General features: G+C 35.4%; 4 protein-coding genes across 6 annotated transcripts; 1 reads left to right on the forward strand and 3 right to left on the reverse strand.

The window, feature by feature from the left end:
* LOC18770134 (transcription factor MYB6) lies at positions 1-2,184 on the reverse strand. Of its 2 annotated transcripts, none has more exons than XM_020567853.1 (3): positions 1,868-2,184; positions 860-989; positions 1-617 (listed from the first exon to the last, which is right to left on the reverse strand). In XM_020567853.1, the coding sequence occupies exons 1-3, from the start codon at positions 1,998-2,000 to the stop codon at positions 68-70; spliced, it is 813 nt and encodes a 270-aa protein (XP_020423442.1). In that variant the 5' UTR covers positions 2,001-2,184; the 3' UTR covers positions 1-67. The 2 variants fall into 2 exon arrangements, with proteins under 2 accessions (XP_020423442.1, XP_020423443.1); XM_020567854.1 differs by having other exon boundaries at positions 860-961; positions 1,868-1,990.
* LOC18770332 (stress-response A/B barrel domain-containing protein UP3) lies at positions 4,188-5,242 on the reverse strand. Its single transcript, XM_007204647.2, has one exon. It carries the CDS (start codon positions 5,133-5,135, stop codon positions 4,320-4,322), a length of 816 nt encoding a protein of 271 aa, XP_007204709.1. The 5' UTR covers positions 5,136-5,242; the 3' UTR covers positions 4,188-4,319.
* On the reverse strand, positions 5,623-6,198 carry LOC18771715 (acyl-CoA-binding protein). Its single transcript, XM_007203127.1, has 4 exons — positions 6,187-6,198; positions 5,921-6,038; positions 5,782-5,844; positions 5,623-5,708 (listed from the first exon to the last, which is right to left on the reverse strand). Exons 1-4 carry the CDS (start codon positions 6,196-6,198, stop codon positions 5,623-5,625), a joined length of 279 nt encoding a protein of 92 aa, XP_007203189.1.
* On the forward strand, positions 11,315-13,322 carry LOC18770222 (protein ELF4-LIKE 3). Of its 2 annotated transcripts, XM_020569362.1 has the most exons (3): positions 11,315-11,567; positions 12,153-12,251; positions 12,681-13,322. In XM_020569362.1, the coding sequence occupies exon 3, from the start codon at positions 12,727-12,729 to the stop codon at positions 13,069-13,071; it is 345 nt and encodes a 114-aa protein (XP_020424951.1). In that variant the 5' UTR covers positions 11,315-11,567; positions 12,153-12,251; positions 12,681-12,726; the 3' UTR covers positions 13,072-13,322. The 2 variants fall into 2 exon arrangements, with proteins under 2 accessions (XP_020424951.1, XP_007202775.1); XM_007202713.2 differs by lacking the exon at positions 12,153-12,251 and having other exon boundaries at positions 11,317-11,567.

Consider the following 16,814-nt stretch of genomic DNA (forward strand, 5'->3'; position numbering starts at 1 on the left):
TTTTATAATATGCATATAATAGTCACTTTCCCTTATTGCATGTCTAAGTGGGGCTTGTATCAGTTGGCTAATTAATCCAATATTGAGAATCTTCACTGTTCAGAAAAGATGAAAGTGCATTGAAAGCTACCTCCCCATCAATATTAGGTTCAAATGGATCGACAGCAGCAATAATAGGGCTACCCCTCCAATAATTCTCCACCATAGCCAGTTGCCATTCCTTCATTTGAGGTTGCTGGAATTCCGTACTGTTTAGCAAGTCTAATATGAACAGGTCATTGGATGAAGAACCAGCAGGAACTGATGAGCTAACAAAATTATTATTATTTGTTGTGTCAACCATGATTTGATGATCTTGGTCATCTTGAAGATGCGATGGGATGCCCACATCAACCTTTGTGCACTTGAAAGGTTTTGGTCTAATCGCCTTAGCATTGTCAGACTGATCTGATGGTATTAATCCTTTCTCATTATGTTGATTTTTCGGATTAACACTAGGTTTATGGTGTTCCAGTAGTTCTTGATCTGAGGATGATCTCTTACTTAAACGGGTGTTCCAGTAGTTCTTGATCTCAGTGTCTGTCCTCCCCGGAATTCTTCCAGCGATCAAGGACCACCCAATTAATTTATGAATACTATTAAATCCATGTCTACTTTTGGTGTATGCTTAATTGAACATTGTTCAATTCATTAGATTCCCATTGCAATTGGTAATTTGGTATGGTATTGCATGCATGCGGGTTTTTTTGGCATAAATTGAAAAAACTTTAATTGAACAAAGTAATATTGTATGTATAATCAAAGAGTTATATGGTCGATGTGTGGATTAATCTTCCATATTATGTGTATACATATGTACCTGTTTCCAAGAAGTTTATGTAGTCTCACAATGAGATCTTCTTCATCCGCAGAAATGTTACCTCTCTTAATGCCAGGCCTAAGATAGTTCACCCATCGCATCCTGCAACTCCTCCCACAACGTTTTAGCCCTACAATTCAATTTTTAATATGACATTATGAAGTAGCTCATAGTCTTGACAAGTATCACTACTACATAAAACTATTCTAAGGGCAAGTTTGGAAGTGATTCTAGCCCTTATGGGGAGAAGCATCTCCCACGTGCTTCTCCGTATAATCATTTTAGCATTGTTCAGCGACTCCGGGAAGAAACACATCTCATGTGTTTCTCCAACTTAAAGTGATTATATGGAAAAATCCTCCATATAAGTGAGTATTGGCCTATTCAAAATCACTCATAAACGAGTCCTAAAAGACAAAATTCAAATAGCATGTAAGAAGAGTCAAGCCTTTTTCAACCTCATTTAGCACAAAAATGTCTTGAAAGGTTTCTTTACCCAAAAGGCACAGTAGATCTGTGGCTAAGACGTCCACAAAAAGATCTTTTTATGCTGAGTAAAATTTGAGCACGAGCTTGTGACCTATCAATATATATAAGCTTCCGTCTTGTCACCTCACTGTCAAATTCATATGTTTGATCTAAGCTGCCCCGTTGGTTTAGTTAATAAAGTTTCCCATTGTGCTCATCTATCAAATTTCTCGGAATTTCAATTTCCTGAGTGATATCTTTGAGAAGAATTAAAAATAGGAACAAGGAGAGAAGGGGAAGCAAAGATTCAAAGTAAAAGATCGAAGCCTTGGAAATTCGCCAATGGCCACAATGGCTCTTGATACATTGTTAACTAAGAAGAACAAATATAGGAAGAAGAAGATGATATTTCATTCAACTGGAATAATGAGAGTTCTGTTCTCTCTAACAGCACAACCAATCAGCTTACTAATATGCTCTTAACAACTTAAGCTATAAGATCCTTATTTTTTTAAAAATTGTTATATATACGTTACATACCTGCTCTTTGAGGAAGGTCTCTCCATTTTCCTTTTCCATATGTGTTCATGTAATTAGAAAGGATTTCATCTTCCTGGGCAGTCCATGCTCCCTTGTTTATCCCGTCCTTTTCATAGCATGGTCTTCTCCCCATCTCTCTCTCTCTCTCTCTCTCTCTCTCTCTCTCTCTCTCTCTCTCTCTCTCTCTTCTTTTTAGGGGTTGGCTTTGAATTTAGCTTAACTTTGAGTAGTACACCTAATTTTATACATACACTCCTGGTGGGCGGAGGACAAACCCTGGCAGACCGTCAAAAGTGGTCACTCAAGGACCACTTATACTAGCTCAATGCATCGGTGCTAGTATACTAACCATGAATCCTTTACTTGTAATTGTCAAGAACAAATAATTAAACGGCTCAGTAATAAAGCTTAAGAATGTGTTTTAGTTTTAGCCCTTTGATTTCTAATCGATCATTTAAAATAAAATAAAAAAAGTCAAGGATATGAGCAAGACAATGAGAAGATCTAAATTTTTGATCAACCAACTCTCTAATGGATGGTTTCTTAGGGCTTGTTTGGTATCCTACTTGGATTCAATTTTATAAACTCAAAAACAGATTTTAAATCCAAAGCCACAAAAATTTGTTTGGCAGACCCATTTTTAAAAACTTAAACCTAAGAAAAACTAAAAAAACACCTCCATTATTAAAAACAAAAAAAGTGAGGTTTTATAGTTTTTTTTTTCTCTCTTGTCTCTTTCTCTCTCTTTCCTCTCACATCTCTCTCTTTTCCCACTCTTTCTCTCTCTTTCCTCTTTCGTCTCTATCTCTTCGTCCTCCCTCTCCCTCTCTCTCCTCCCTTTCTCCTTTTTTCTTTTGTTAATTTCAATTTGAGAATCTAGGTTTTCTGATTTTTTTAAGATCTTAAAAATAATTTGGAATTCAATACCAAATAAATTTTTAGATCTTAAAATCACTGTTTAAAAACTCATGTTTTAAAAAGGAATCATAGTTTTTGAATTTACTTTTTTGAGTAGAATACCAAACAGAACCAATTGTCCGTACTCTTCCGTGACCATCCATATATGTGTACGGATTCTATCCTACATAAAAGCTAACGAGAAGATTGTAATGTGTGCTAAATTTAACCATGAGCAAAAACCTCGCCCTCATGTTCATATAAAAACATTAGATTGTATTGTGTTCTTACCATATACATGTCAACACTGAACTAGTAGATATGAAATACACTTACTTTGAAAGACGTCAACCATGAAAACTGGTACATTGAAGGGACCAATTGGTTGAATTAATTTAAGTTTTGGTTGCTGCAGCTGCAGCTGCGATATGCAATAATGCAACCTAAGCTACAAGCCTACAAGGATATTTTCCTCGGATGCCTATGCTAAAAAATTTGTATTTGGACTGTCGGCAGGCTAAAAACATTATAGCGACAACAAGATCCTGGACCAGACAGCGGTTGTAACTTGTGACAGTGTGTACTGCTTGTTGATCCCCACTATATATGAGTCGCATTATTCATGCCACGTGTCTAACTTTCGTTTTCGATGGTGATATGATATTCTTGGCAAAAAGATAGGGAAAAAAAACGTGACATATTAATAATTAGGCCTTTGTTTCAAGGTTTTGTTTTATTTGTATGATATGAATCTGATATGCTTTTGGTTAAGCTTGCACGCAACTAGCAATGGGCTTAAATGAACCACACTAGAAACCTCATCCAATTAACTGAAATAACTGTATAGACGAAGCAACTGGGCTCAAAGCTTCTTCAGCCTAACCAATTTGGGTTTGGAACTTTGGACTTACACCTTCACCTTGGGCCTTCATATTGCTATCACCTGAGGACAACATAAGTTTGGAAAATGCAGCCCCATCATCTAAATACGCCATAACACCATCTCCAGAGAGTTTTCAAATTTTAGCATATATCAGATTCACATGTGACACGATCTTAAACCTTGATGATTTTGAATCCCACACTCATCTAAGATGCAAGTTTGGCTTGGAGACAACAGCGCAACCCCAAAAGTAGGCAACCCCAAAAGTTTGCAAGTTTGGCTTGGACAACGACGCAACCCCAAAAGTAGGTCCGACGCTCGTGGCTGGTGACGAATCTGTCACTCATTCATCGCCGTGATAGCATCACAGGCCACGGGTCACTAGCAATGCTCTGTAAATTTGGGTATAAATTCATCAACATTTAGGGGTTCATGTTATGGTTCAAGTCTTTCATCTTTTGGGTAACATTTGAATTTGAAACGGGGCATCATGCCCAGAAAGTTAGTTACTGTGTAACACTTGAAACTGAACCACATTCAGGAAATAACCCAAACTTGCTTCTTTTTTTTTCATATTCAATTCAATTTGATAATACCATACATCCAATAACATTTCGTCTGCCAGCTTATTTAGATATTAATCAAAGCACAGCACACAAAGCCACAAAATCTTCAGAGACTTGCAGATTGAGGCGACGCCACCACATAATCCAAAACGATGACGCTTTCGAGGTGCTCCTTAACTTTGTCCTTCTCCACATTCGCCAGCTCCTGCTTCGAATCCAAACCCTCCAACTCACTCACCCCCGGAAGCACCGCCAGCGATGCGATCGAATACCCTTTCGCTCTCGCCGGAGAGAAGTTCTCGCCTGTGCTAATCTGATTAATCTCCGCAAACTTCCCCTTAATCCCCTTAATCACACCCAAAATCTCAGATTTCGATTCTTCCCCCAAATTTTCCTTCAATTTCAAAAACGTCACGCGGATTGCGGACCCCGGCGGTGGGGCCACTGGGCCCTGAACGTCTTCGGCGACCCAGTCAACGGCCATGACGTCGTCGCAGATTGGGAGGACCGAGTCTTTGACCACGCTGAGGTGGTTCGGGTGCACAGTATAGGTGCTCAGGTCGTCTTTGGTGCTGTAGCGGCAGTGGAGGAGATGGGTGAAGGCGATGGGCGAGGATCGGGTGCGGTTGAGTGGGCCGGCGGTGAGGTGGAGCGTCAGGTTGAGAGAGGCGAGGCCGTTGAGGCTGTTGACCATCGCGTTGACCTTGGACGGGTCTGTGTCGTCTTTGACCTTCAAGAGCACCACGTGCTCGACGATGGGTTGGGCGGCGGCGGCGGAGGCAGAGGAGGACATGTTGATTTTGGGGGTGAAGCGCGAGGGCGAGGGTTTGGAGAAGCGAAGAAGACTGAGTTTGGGAGCTGAGAAAGTGCGAGAAAATTGAGGGGAGAAAAGTGTGCCGCTTGCCCTCACAGTCAGGCTCATATTCTCAAAAGAATCCAAAGAGTGTTTGGGTGGGTGAGACGAGAGAAGCTGAATGGTTGGTTGGTTTCTGATGTGCGATAGTGATGTTTGGTTTCGAATAAATAGAAAGAAATAGTGATGGTTGGTTGCTCCTTAAAACAATTGGGCCAAACAGAACTGGACTTATAAATTTGTGATGGCCCATTTGAAATCAGAAATTGAACATACAAATGCTGGGGAAATTAAATGAAATGGTATGGAAAATTCAAAAGCCGAGAGTCTCGAAATTAATGAAACGTTAACTGGAATGAGATTTCTCACACACATATTACCACTAATCAAGTTCTTTTTCAACTAAACTAGATCTCGTTGGCTAACTTTAGACTGTGAAAAATATAGACTCCATAGTGATTTAAACATTAGAAATGAAGACTGAATTTGAAATACTTGGAGTTGGGAAATTTGTTTGGGCATACATCATAGGTGGACAAATGTTGTAAGGTTTGATTTAGGTGGTGGAAGCTGCTCCTTCAACTTGTTGCAACTGCTTCACCTTGGCAATGTATTCAGTCATTGCTTCTTCTTTGCTCTTCCCTGATTAACATAACATACAATTATGGTATTAATTTTGTTAATTAGTAGCTATTAAAATTTAATTAATAAATACCTTCAGCTGCTTTCCATGCATCCCATTTGGCCCTCTCTGTTGGGCTGAAAAACCCAGGTCGATCTGCATATTACATTATGTATATTATTAATAGAGTTGTTGAGTGAAATTAAACAAGTTAATTGATGAAAGAACTCACTGGTATTAACCGACCCAACAGTTGCCTGCTTGTAAAGGCCATACAGTATTAGTTTGTCTGCATCCTTTGTTGCTGGGGGCAAAGACTTGGCCTTCTCTGCATATTCTTTGAATTCCTCCTCCTTCCATTCATACTCTTCAACAATTAGATGCTATAATTGCCATGCAGTATCTCAAATTCTACTTCAAATCACAACGTAAACTATATCTATAGATGATGATGGAATTAGAATACACTTGAGAGAGAGAGAGTGAGAGAGAGTGAACCTGCAGAGCCATTACAGTATGCAAATGAAATGCTTGTTATGAATTTGGGGGTCTTCTTCTTCTTCTACTTGGTGGTGGAGTGCATGGACGAGATTCACAAAGAACATATTCTTGTACATTCTTATGAACATTGTAGATGATTACAACGAATGAATTACATACATGGGCTCCACTCTACTTATACTACGTCATATTTTCCCACATTAACAGTTTCTTGTAAGTTGTAACGGTTTATACTCCTTTTAGCCCAACTATAAATTTTTACAGGGATGGACTATTATTTCTTGGGGAGATTTTGAAAAAAGCCAAAGGAGAGAGAAATTTTTTAAAAGAAGTCAAAATGGACAAAATTGCCCTTATTTATTTTGGAATTTCCTAAAGAATCATTTACATTTGCATGTCTTTGATTTGAAAGTTGATAGGTTTTTCTGTCTTTTTTGTAGCTAAAACTTAAATTTACTTATTTTTTGAGTTATGTGGGTAAAAATGTAAATAAAATTACATATTCATTTCCTCAAAGGAGAAAGCTTGAAACTTAAAATCTTTGTGGTATGACTAATTGGAGATCTATTTGGATAGGATAGGCTAATTTTTTTCGGGACAGGCTGGTTGGGCTAAATATTTTTTGGATGGGCTGGTTGGGCTAATTTTTGTGAAATGAGGTGTAATGCCTAAAAACTAGTACTAAATTTCTTTTTAAGCTTGGTTCTAGCCTTGCGCTGTTGAGGTCTAGCTGCTTGTACTTAGTTTTTGTGTCTTGCTTTTGAGCTTTTGGTTTTATTTGCATCATGTTTCCTTTGGGTTTCTTTAACGAGATTAGATTTTGAACCAAAAAAAAATTGAAAATCTTTTAAACCAAGCCTTGCACTAGGCTAGAGCCCACCCTAGTCATAGTGTAGTTCCGCCCAAAACTCGTATATTTGTTGAGTTTTATCTCGAAAAGTATAACAGTTCAATTTTAAGAAGACTTGCCACTTAATTAACCCTTTTTATAAACAATTTATTTTTCGACGTGAAACAATTGTATTTGATCTATAATTCATAATAAAAAGTTAGGAGAGTTTTGGTTATAGACAAGGCCAAAGTGACGCTATTAGATTAGGGAGAGAGAAAAGTCTAAAAAGTGAACAAGTACCACATATATGGCAGGATTTAGATTTGGAAAAAGTCACTCACTCCATCTACCCCGAATGCAATTCTCCCTCCTCTTGTCCATGTGCCTGTTTTCATATGGGACTTTTCGTCATCCTCCACATATTCCTTGTACATACTCCAAACACCTTTTTCGACTAAACAAAAACAAAAACTCCAAACACCTTCCTTCTCATAATGTGTCCCACGTGCTTCAGGATGAATAGTATTTAGGATAAACACCCCTTTAATTTTAGGTATGTAACAACTTGACCCTTATCTTTTAAAAGTTAGTAAATACAACCCTTAAAGTTGTCAATTGTCAAGCAATTCGTACCGTCATCCGTCTAACTACAAAATTTATTTAATGTGGCACTTGGTGAACCTAAACTTTTAAATGTTAACTTCACAAATTGATAGAGGAGTCAAATGGCATTAGAATTCGTAACTTTATGATTATTTATAGGGTCGTTTGATAATCATTTCAATTTTAGTTTTTAATTTTTAATTTTTTGTGCTATAGTATAGAAGAAAATAAGATTCTGAATGGGAATGAGGATGGAAGAGAGGAGTAATAAAAGAAAAAATAAAAACTTGAAAGTGAAAACAATTTCAAATAGATTTCAGTTTTTAGTTTTAGTTTTCACTTTTATTACTTTTCTATCCCATTCTCGTCTCTCATCTCCACTATTATTTTTACTTTCATTTTCTCTCTAAAATTGAAATGGTTATCAAACGAACCCAACAGTATTCTTTACACAAAACTGAAAAATGTTAGTACATATTCAAAAATTAAAAAAATAAATATGTGACTGTCCAATATAAAAAGCCCGCGTGTTTAGTGGAAGGCAGAAACACTTGCCTTGCCTTTGAGATGGTCTCCTATTTAGAAAACCAATCGTGGAGATTACAGATAATCATTGAAATCATTGGGGCTTTAAATAGTGATTAAATAATTAAACAAATCCCTAAATAACAACAAGAAGAACAAGAAGAAAAGAAAAATCTGAATATGAGTGTGTGCGTATGGTGCACGGAGATTGGTACTCAAAAAAACTCAAACATTTTCTCTATCTATCCATCGAATCTATTATTTTGTCAACAAATTACCGAAACAAAAATCTTCAAAGACAAAGACAAAAGCAAAGGCAAGGCTAAATGGGGCTTTGCTTAGTTGTTTTATGTTCAACTTGTGAAAACGACCATGCCCAATAATGTAGTGTACTTGAGTTAGTGCTCCTAGATTAGTATCAATCATTGTTTAATTGGCGTGGCCATGTGGTTTTGGTTGTATTATATATGTAATTATGTAAGGAAGCCAGTAGGTAAGTAAGTATCAAACCATAATATATATGAATGAATGAGAATCTTGTTGGCAATTGGATTAGATTAGTTATCCTTTCGTTTTTTTTTCCTATTATATTACAAAATATAACGTCGTTATTAACGTCATTTCAACTTGAGATCTTATCTAGTTCCTAACTCTCAAACTATTCTTCATGCAACACTAATTTATTATTTAATTATTGATATTAAATGCGTATATAAATACAATCTTACATTAAACAGTTAAAATGAACAGGCGATTGATCGTAGCATTCTTCCAGATAAATTTTAGTTATTTTTTTTCAGATAAGGGAAGTAGAAGGGTGTGTAGGTTCCATTCCATCACACATGAGGAAGAAACAAAACAACAATGTTGAATAGTGTGTCCACATGATATACTCCTCTTCTTTCTTTCTTCTTCTTTTTTTTTTTTTTTTTTTTTTTTGTCTGGGGAAATTTAGAAATTATATTATTTACAATGCGGAAGCTTGATAGAGAGTGGGTCCAGTTTGAATGAATTGTAGCGCAGCAGGAGGAGTAAATGAGCAGGTTTGGGAAGCTGGGTAGGTTTGGAACCAATCTGGCAGATCTCCCGAGCCTCACAGTCTCACAGAACATGTTTCTCCACGTCATTGGCAGGATTATAGATATGACTCTATCTAGACCATATTCACCGCTAAAAAATTTTTATGACGAGTGATTAAGAAAGATATTTTTCAAACGCGTGAGAAGATACTAGTTTATGCATACAAACAAAATAATTCTTACAATTAAAATGTTCAAAGTCGTAGGTTTTTCTTTCATTCTTTCATTCTTTCTTTTTTTTCTTTTTTTTTAGAATGTTTTTTATTGAAAAGGATGATAGCATATTAAACTTATACATATTACACGAATGCTAGGATTCAAACCCAAAACCTTACTTGAGCGAGTAAATACTTCAAACCACTACACTAATAGGTCATTTGCAGGTTTTTCTTTCTTAGAAAAAATAAAGAGATAAAAATTGATGTCATAAGCCGTGATTCAACTTTTCTTTGGGTACATAATTAAAGGAAAATTCAGCCCTTTCTGCTGACCTTTAAGATTTTTTTATTTTCATTTAAAGGTATTAAGTGCAGTAATGCACCAAGTTGATGGAATATGACATATCAAACGTCTCTTCCTTTAGTGCCACTGCCCTTGAATTGAACCCAAAGAGAGGCGTGAAGGTGAAAAGTAATCTTTGTTGACTTTAATTTTCTTAAAATAATGCCATTACAAACCTGAATTTTATTCTTATTTTTTGTTTTTTATTAAGTGAAAACAAAAAATTACAAGCAAAAATCACGAGAGCACACATGTCCACACATGTCCAAACAGATCAAAATAAAAATGAAAAGAACAGCTTAAGAGGAGCCCCTCTCCCACAATTTGGAGGGATCAAGCCCATGGCCCGAGGATCCCACAAAAATAAGAATGAAGATATTGTATTGATTTAAAAACACTTCTTTGGTTGGAAGGAAATTAATTTGAGTTGTAAAATCAAGGATCCCACAAAAATTATTGATTTGGTTTCATACACCAACCTCTTTCAAGCCAAAAAGAAAGAGTTCGGTTTTGTCTGGTAAACAAACACACTTGATTAAGAGTGTTTCGGTTTAGGGTAATCGCAATTACACTTAATTGATGTTGCTCTAGATGGTTTAGACAAAGTAAATTCTTAAATTCGAACCATTTAATCATTAATGGATAGACCAATCTATTAGAGATAAATCTCTTGCATGAATTACACGTGCTTAACGATTTAGATTTTCATTTTACATGTACTTAAAAGAAGACAAGAAGCGAGTTTTATTCAAGAAGCGAGTTTTACTAATTGAACATAACTCAACAACAATAGCTTTACACGAAATTTTACTATCCGTTTGGATGAAGAAAAATAACTCGAGATTTAGCTAAAAATCGGGAATTGAAGGTGAAATTGATATTTCCATTGGTTTGGCAACTTAAGCATGGAATTTACTAAATGATGCGCGGAAAATAATCGTGGAAATGAGGGATCAAGATTTTGGAATCTAATTTCCACTAATAGAGGAGTCATTTCGCAATTTCTATTGAGCATAAATTTGTTTTTCACTGTAAGTTATGTCATTTACAAAATTCGACATCCATAAATTCAAACACTTAAATTATTAATTGTCATAAATTTAAACGATGAAGATATAAATTTCGTCATTTAAGAATTTCATGCAATTTTCAATTTTTTCATCCAAACAAAGGATGAGAAATTATGTATTATTAGTGGAAAGATATGATTTCCTGTAATGGATAGTTGAGGGAAACTTAATGCAAGACTGCGACAAGTGTATATTATTGTTATGTCTATTTCTATCTTCACGTGATGAGAGTGATACATATAAGAGTGTTATTTTAAAGTTACACGAAACTAGCAGAGATGTGGTTCGTAATATAGTCAAAGTGGCGAATAACTTTATCCGGGGCAGTAATCGCAGATTGCATCATCAATCACCACCAACGTGGCTAATAAATAGACCAATGGACAACCCATAATTGGGGGTATGAGGAAACACACAAGCAAATCCCAACTGAATAATAAATAAATAAAAATAGGAAATAACAGGTAGATATGGATTTTATACTATTATACGACAACAATATATTAAGAGGGCTAAAATATTTGGACACACTGAGAAGGGGGGTCCGAGCGTGACTGTCAAATCTACATATTCTTTCTTTCTCTCTCTAATTTTTTTTCAGAATTCAGAGGTGTTGTGGTCTGTTCTCCTCTCCTCTATTTCTGTTCTCTTCTGTTCCGGAGATTCGATTCAATCGCCGATCTTTTGCAGCGTTTTTCGGATTCCGTCGTCTTCCTCTTTCATTCAATCTCTGTCTTAGCGCAGAATATAATGTTCCAGATTTTCAAGGTACGAATATATTAATTATTTAATTATATGTATTTGGAGAAACAGGGTTGAATATAAAAACAAAAAATATATCTCTTTTGTGGTTGGATTTTTATTTTTATTTTTCTCATCACCAGTTTCTGTGTCTGCTCAATTTTCTTCAGCTTGCACATTGACCGTATCGGCTTCTTGTTTTTCGTATAAAATTCTCATTTTTGCTGTGGGTTTTGAGAGTTTTTCTTCAAAGATATTTTGATGTTATGTAAATTTGGATTCTGAAGATATTTTTTTTATATAGTACGGCCATTATTCTTTTCTTAGTTTACTCAGTATTGTTTTCTACTCCAGCAGTTTTGTTCTTCTGCAACTGCAAATTTTCATGTACGGTTTCAACGCTTGAATTCCCAATTGGTCCTCCTTGTTTCTGCTGTTTTTGAATTTCATGTAAAAACCCAATTTGGAATTCTTCTTTTTTGGGTTCATATCTAAACTCAATTTGGGTTCTTTAATTATATTTTTGATATTTTAATTCATTAGTTATCATACATCTTTCTTTATTAATCTGTGTATTTTGGGATGTAAAGATCAATAATGCTGTTTCTGCAGTAGTACTCTCATGGCCTCATCTTCTCTGCATCATTGACTGGCTTCTGTTTTTTTTTGGGGGGGTCTTTGAGATTCTTCTTTGGGAACTCTGAGCTTTAGGTGGGTATTTTCTTAGTACATTAAAAAAGGTTCCCTTTTATGGAAATGGGATCTGCTTTTTCTCCATATCATCATAAATAACAACAACAATAATAAAAATAATAATAGCAGCAATAATAATAATAATAGTAATAATAGTAACTCATGGCTATAATCTAATTCTCCTGTGAAAAGAAGAACTCATGGAGGTGATGATTTCTTCGAGATAACTTGTCTCATGTACACCACCAATGCCTTCAACAGATGTTTTCTTTTTCTTTTTCCCATGGGTGGTTTGGTTAGTGCAAGCATGTACAGATGAGTAGCTATGATTATGAGTGTTTGTAAAAAGATAAGAACTTTATATTTTATTGCATAAAGAATGTGTCCCTTTCTTTTGGGTTCTTTCTGCTCATCATCATTTTCTTCTTTCTATTCTTGATGATGCAGGACTGGTTCTGATCTGATCTGATCGAATTCTGACTCGGAAATAAAAATGGAGGGTGACACATTTTCAGGGCTTGGCAATGGTACCCAAATTGATGGCAAGGTTTTGCAGACATTTCAGAAGAGCTTTGTTCAAGTCCAGAAAATCTTGGACCAGAACAGGCTGCTCATAAATGAGATAAATCACAACCATGAGTCTAAGATCCCTGACAACCTCAGCAGAAATGTGGGTCTGATCAGAGAGCTCAACAATAATATCAGGAGGGTGGTTGACCTGTATGCTGATCTTTCAAGTTCCTTCACCAAATCCATGGATACTTCTTCTGAGGGAGACTCCAGTGGTGCTTTGAAATCTGATGCAAAAGCTGGGCACAAGCGGATTAGGCCTGCATAGAGATCATAATTGTCTTCCTGATTCTTTTGCATGGTGGGAAGAAAAGAGATTCACAATTCTGTTGAGATGGTAGAAAAAAAAAATTGATTAGATTCTGTAACTCTACTGTATCTGTGAACTATCCCTAGATCTTCACTCACTTTCTCCTTACATTTGTTAGATAATAATTTCCCAGAATTCCTATTTCATTGTAAGTCTGTAACTGTGGATCTAATTGAAGGAAAAAAAAAAGGTTAAGCTTGTTTATGTCATTTCATTTCTACTTTTTTTTTTTCCCGTTCCTTTTAATTGCTAATAAAAAGTTATATATAAATATATTTCTTTTGTTTATTAAATTACCATTCTCTCTTGTGTTTTCCCCTTTTCAATTTGTCAAATTCTTTGATTTACTCAGGGAATTTAAAGAGAGCTGATATACTCCTTTATGCCAATTAAAAAGAGATAGGGAGAGATATTTGAGATTGATAGGAGGGTACAGCTTTATTTAACTTTTACTGTTTGTGAAAAAAAGACTAAAATTTGATATGTGGAAGTATATGAATCTCCTTTTCATCAAGGATCAACATAAACTTTTGATGCAAATTCTTCCACAAAGACAAAAACCCTTTATTCCCTCTTTTTCCCAAGCTTTGCATTAAAGCAAGTTTCCTCCAGAGTTTTAACTGAGAACTGAAGTAAGAGGTAGCAGACTGTTCTCAGTAATCTCCCATGAAGCCAAAACTCCTTTTTTCCACACTTGTTCTGCTGTTGGTGTTGCTGAGCAATTTGCCGTTTATGATTATTTTTCCTTTCTGTGTTATTGTGGGGGTGTGGAGAAGTGTACATAAAAACAGGCATACATCTCTGTGAAGATGCTCTGAAATAATTGGAAAGAAAGCAGCTTTTTAGATTAGTCTTTTTGGTTCCCAATCACACACCACCACATGAACAGAATCTCAGATAAGAGATGATGAGCTTTTTTGACCCATTTTTTTAATAAAAAAATTATTTATATTTGTTGTGACCAATGGCAGTCCTTTTGATGGTACTGGTAGAGAAAATAAAGTATTCCATAGGTAGTTTAAAACAAAGCACTATAGTTCCGAGAGACAGACAGATATGTATAAACAGTGACCCCCAACAACATGACAAGGGACCCAAATGCTCTCTCTCTCTCTCTCTCTCTGGGGATGAAACTCAACTTCTCCATGCTTATGCTTATCCCCTTCCCATCTACTTTAGGCTTTTTTTTTTTCTTTTCTCATTTAACTTTTCCCTTTATTTATTTAGTTTTTGCATTTTTTTAATTTCCTTTAGGCAATAAATGACCTTTATGTATGACTATCTTCAAGTTGATGACTTCTCAGCACATATATATCTCTCTCTTCCTCTGATTGAGTATATGTCTCTGTTGATGGACCCCTTCATGTTGCAACCTAATTTCCTGATCTTTGGAGTGGAGGCCCACATGACTGATTGCTGGAAATAGCTTTGGATTTTGAATATTCGTAAGAGAGAGAGAGAGAGAGAGAGAGAGAGAGAGAGTGATGTCTTACACACTTCATCTTCAAAATTGGTCTCATTCGACCACCCATTTGTTTATATGTTAAAGTAGTATGCATACGGTCACCTGATTGGTTTAGAGGTGTAAAATATACCGTATTGGTATAAATTAGGTTTAATCATACTTCGTGTTGTACTCGGTGTAGAGTAAGATTGTTTATGTTTAACATATCCATCTCATATCGAATAACATGATGTTTCGATTTGACACGACCTAATGTTTTGTTAGGTCACATTAATTTGAAGAATTTAATTTACTACTGTTATTGGAGATGCTCTAATATTATATTATATCCGATTAATTGTGAGGAATGTACGCATCTCGTGTTTGTGACACCTCTTCATTGAAATACTCACATAAAATCGAGTATTAAAAACCCTTGTAACCAAAAGAAGGTATCTCTAAAACCAAATTAACAATGACAACAACAGCTGCACAAGCAACAACATTATAGTGAAAACATGTTATTAAAATTAGTCGTAATCTTGATCACACCGTCAACAGCAATACAAGCCTGCCAACAATGCAAATAAAAAAGAGTCCAGGTTTAATCCACTGGATCAAGTTAATATAAACTAAACTAAACACACAACCTGCAAGATCATGATCCTAATTAAAAACTGGATTAATACTTTGTTTATTGTGAAATTAATTAAGGTAATCATCAAGGGCTAGAAAGATCAGATGATTGGGTCCCTAAACCAGGCCAGACAAATTAAACATTGCTATAACTTAACATGTGCAATCCTGCAGTGGGAATCTACTTTTAGCCCATTCTTGCCTTTCTATTGTTCCTTACATTTCCAGCAAAATGCAGGTTGGAAAGGACCCCAAAATGTCCATTTTGCCCCTTGAATTCGACCCCAATTGATTACAGTAGATAACAAGACTCTGTGTCTGTTCCTAGAGGGTTTTGTAAATCATTATTAATTGGACCTAATTAGGTAATCAGACTATAATAATCCACGCCCATACTTGAAAAGACCTATTATGCCCTAATAACAATAACAATGCCAATAATGATGACAATAGTCCATTAGCTCCCCCTACTTTCTTTATTTCTTTCTTCCTAAGGAATGAGCTCTATGTGGTGGGTGGACAGATTTATCGAGCCCCAAATAATTTGGAAATCTACAAACTCATGTGAAAATCCCCAATATTCTAATTATAGGATAAGCATTTCGTATTTTTAGAATTTCTCGTGTGTTTTTAGAATATTGTGTTCGTAACATAAAATACGTGAAAGTTACTGTATATGATAAGATTCAACACTTTTATGTAAGAATTACAATTTCATACTTTTGTGACACAAAATTTCATCCAATGCCATTTTTGAATTGTAGTCGTAAGCAATCATTTGCAATAAGTTTGTTGAACCAACTACTTAAGCAAGTTATTAAGTAGTGATTGAGAGAAACATGTGATTCCACCTTGCACATTGTCATGGAAAAAGAGAAATTTCACATCATTACACATAATATAACCCCAAACACATCGAGACCTCACAAAATCTCAATATGTGTTGAGAGTAATTTTATGGATTAACTTTAAGTATCATTTCTTTTTTTGTGGCATTTAAGTAATTTTATTACCAAACAAAAAAAAAGTAATTTTATTACTGAACAAATAAAGTAATTGAACTTACTAATTAGATATTTGTGTAGTGGTATTTTTTTCTCAATGTTATAATCAGTTTCAAATTTGATCCATCTCCTCTCCTATTGATCCAATAATAATAATAATAATAATAATAATAATTAGGCGAAATTCTATAGTGAGGGTATTATATATGGACTCCTTATGTTGATTTTCATATTAGTCACGTAATCAATTTCATTCAACTCAAGTGAAGTTACTATTCAAAGGAATCGCGTGGCTAATATGAAAGTTCACATCTACAGTCCATATATGGCACCCTCACCATAGAACTCACTAGGTGGAACCAAGATATTTGCCTTAAACTTTTTACAGATTATCTACGAGCATAATGAAACAATTTGGGCCCAAGTTAAACCGTACAGCCCAGCCCAAGTTTAATGGACGACGACAGTATCCACCAAAAACCTATTTTGGGCTAATTTCTGGGCCTTTGGGCCAACACTTTTTTTTAAAGCCTTGCACTTGGCTAAAATTGGCACCCCAAAAAAAAAAAAAAAAAATCTTAAAAAAAAAAAAAAAAAAAAGGAAAAAAAGAAGAAAA

This window comes from Prunus persica, chromosome G7 (assembly GCF_000346465.2).
Source record: "Prunus persica cultivar Lovell chromosome G7, Prunus_persica_NCBIv2, whole genome shotgun sequence".
Lineage (NCBI taxonomy): Eukaryota > Viridiplantae > Streptophyta > Magnoliopsida > Rosales > Rosaceae > Prunus > Prunus persica.

What these genes read in the sequence shown, in the direction of transcription:
- LOC18770134 (XM_020567853.1), bottom strand. Translation starts at nt 2,000, where the DNA reads ATGGGGAGAAGACCATGCTATGAAAAGGACGGGATAAACAAGGGAGCA. An exon ending in AGACCTTCCTCAAAGAGCAG is followed by an intron (nt 990 to 1,867) that starts GTATGTAACGTA and finishes ATTGAATTGTAG; the next exon opens with GGCTAAAACGTTGTGGGAGG. An exon ending in CATAAACTTCTTGGAAACAG is followed by an intron (nt 618 to 859) that starts GTACATATGTAT and finishes TAAATTAATTGG; the next exon opens with GTGGTCCTTGATCGCTGGAA.
- LOC18770222 (XM_020569362.1), top strand. Translation starts at nt 12,727, where the DNA reads ATGGAGGGTGACACATTTTCAGGGCTTGGCAATGGTACCCAAATTGAT.
- LOC18770332 (XM_007204647.2), bottom strand. Translation starts at nt 5,135, where the DNA reads ATGAGCCTGACTGTGAGGGCAAGCGGCACACTTTTCTCCCCTCAATTT.
- LOC18771715 (XM_007203127.1), bottom strand. An exon ending in TGTTGGGTCGGTTAATACCA is followed by an intron (nt 5,845 to 5,920) that starts GTGAGTTCTTTC and finishes TGTAATATGCAG; the next exon opens with ATCGACCTGGGTTTTTCAGC. An exon ending in TGCATGGAAAGCAGCTGAAG is followed by an intron (nt 5,709 to 5,781) that starts GTATTTATTAAT and finishes TATGTTAATCAG; the next exon opens with GGAAGAGCAAAGAAGAAGCA.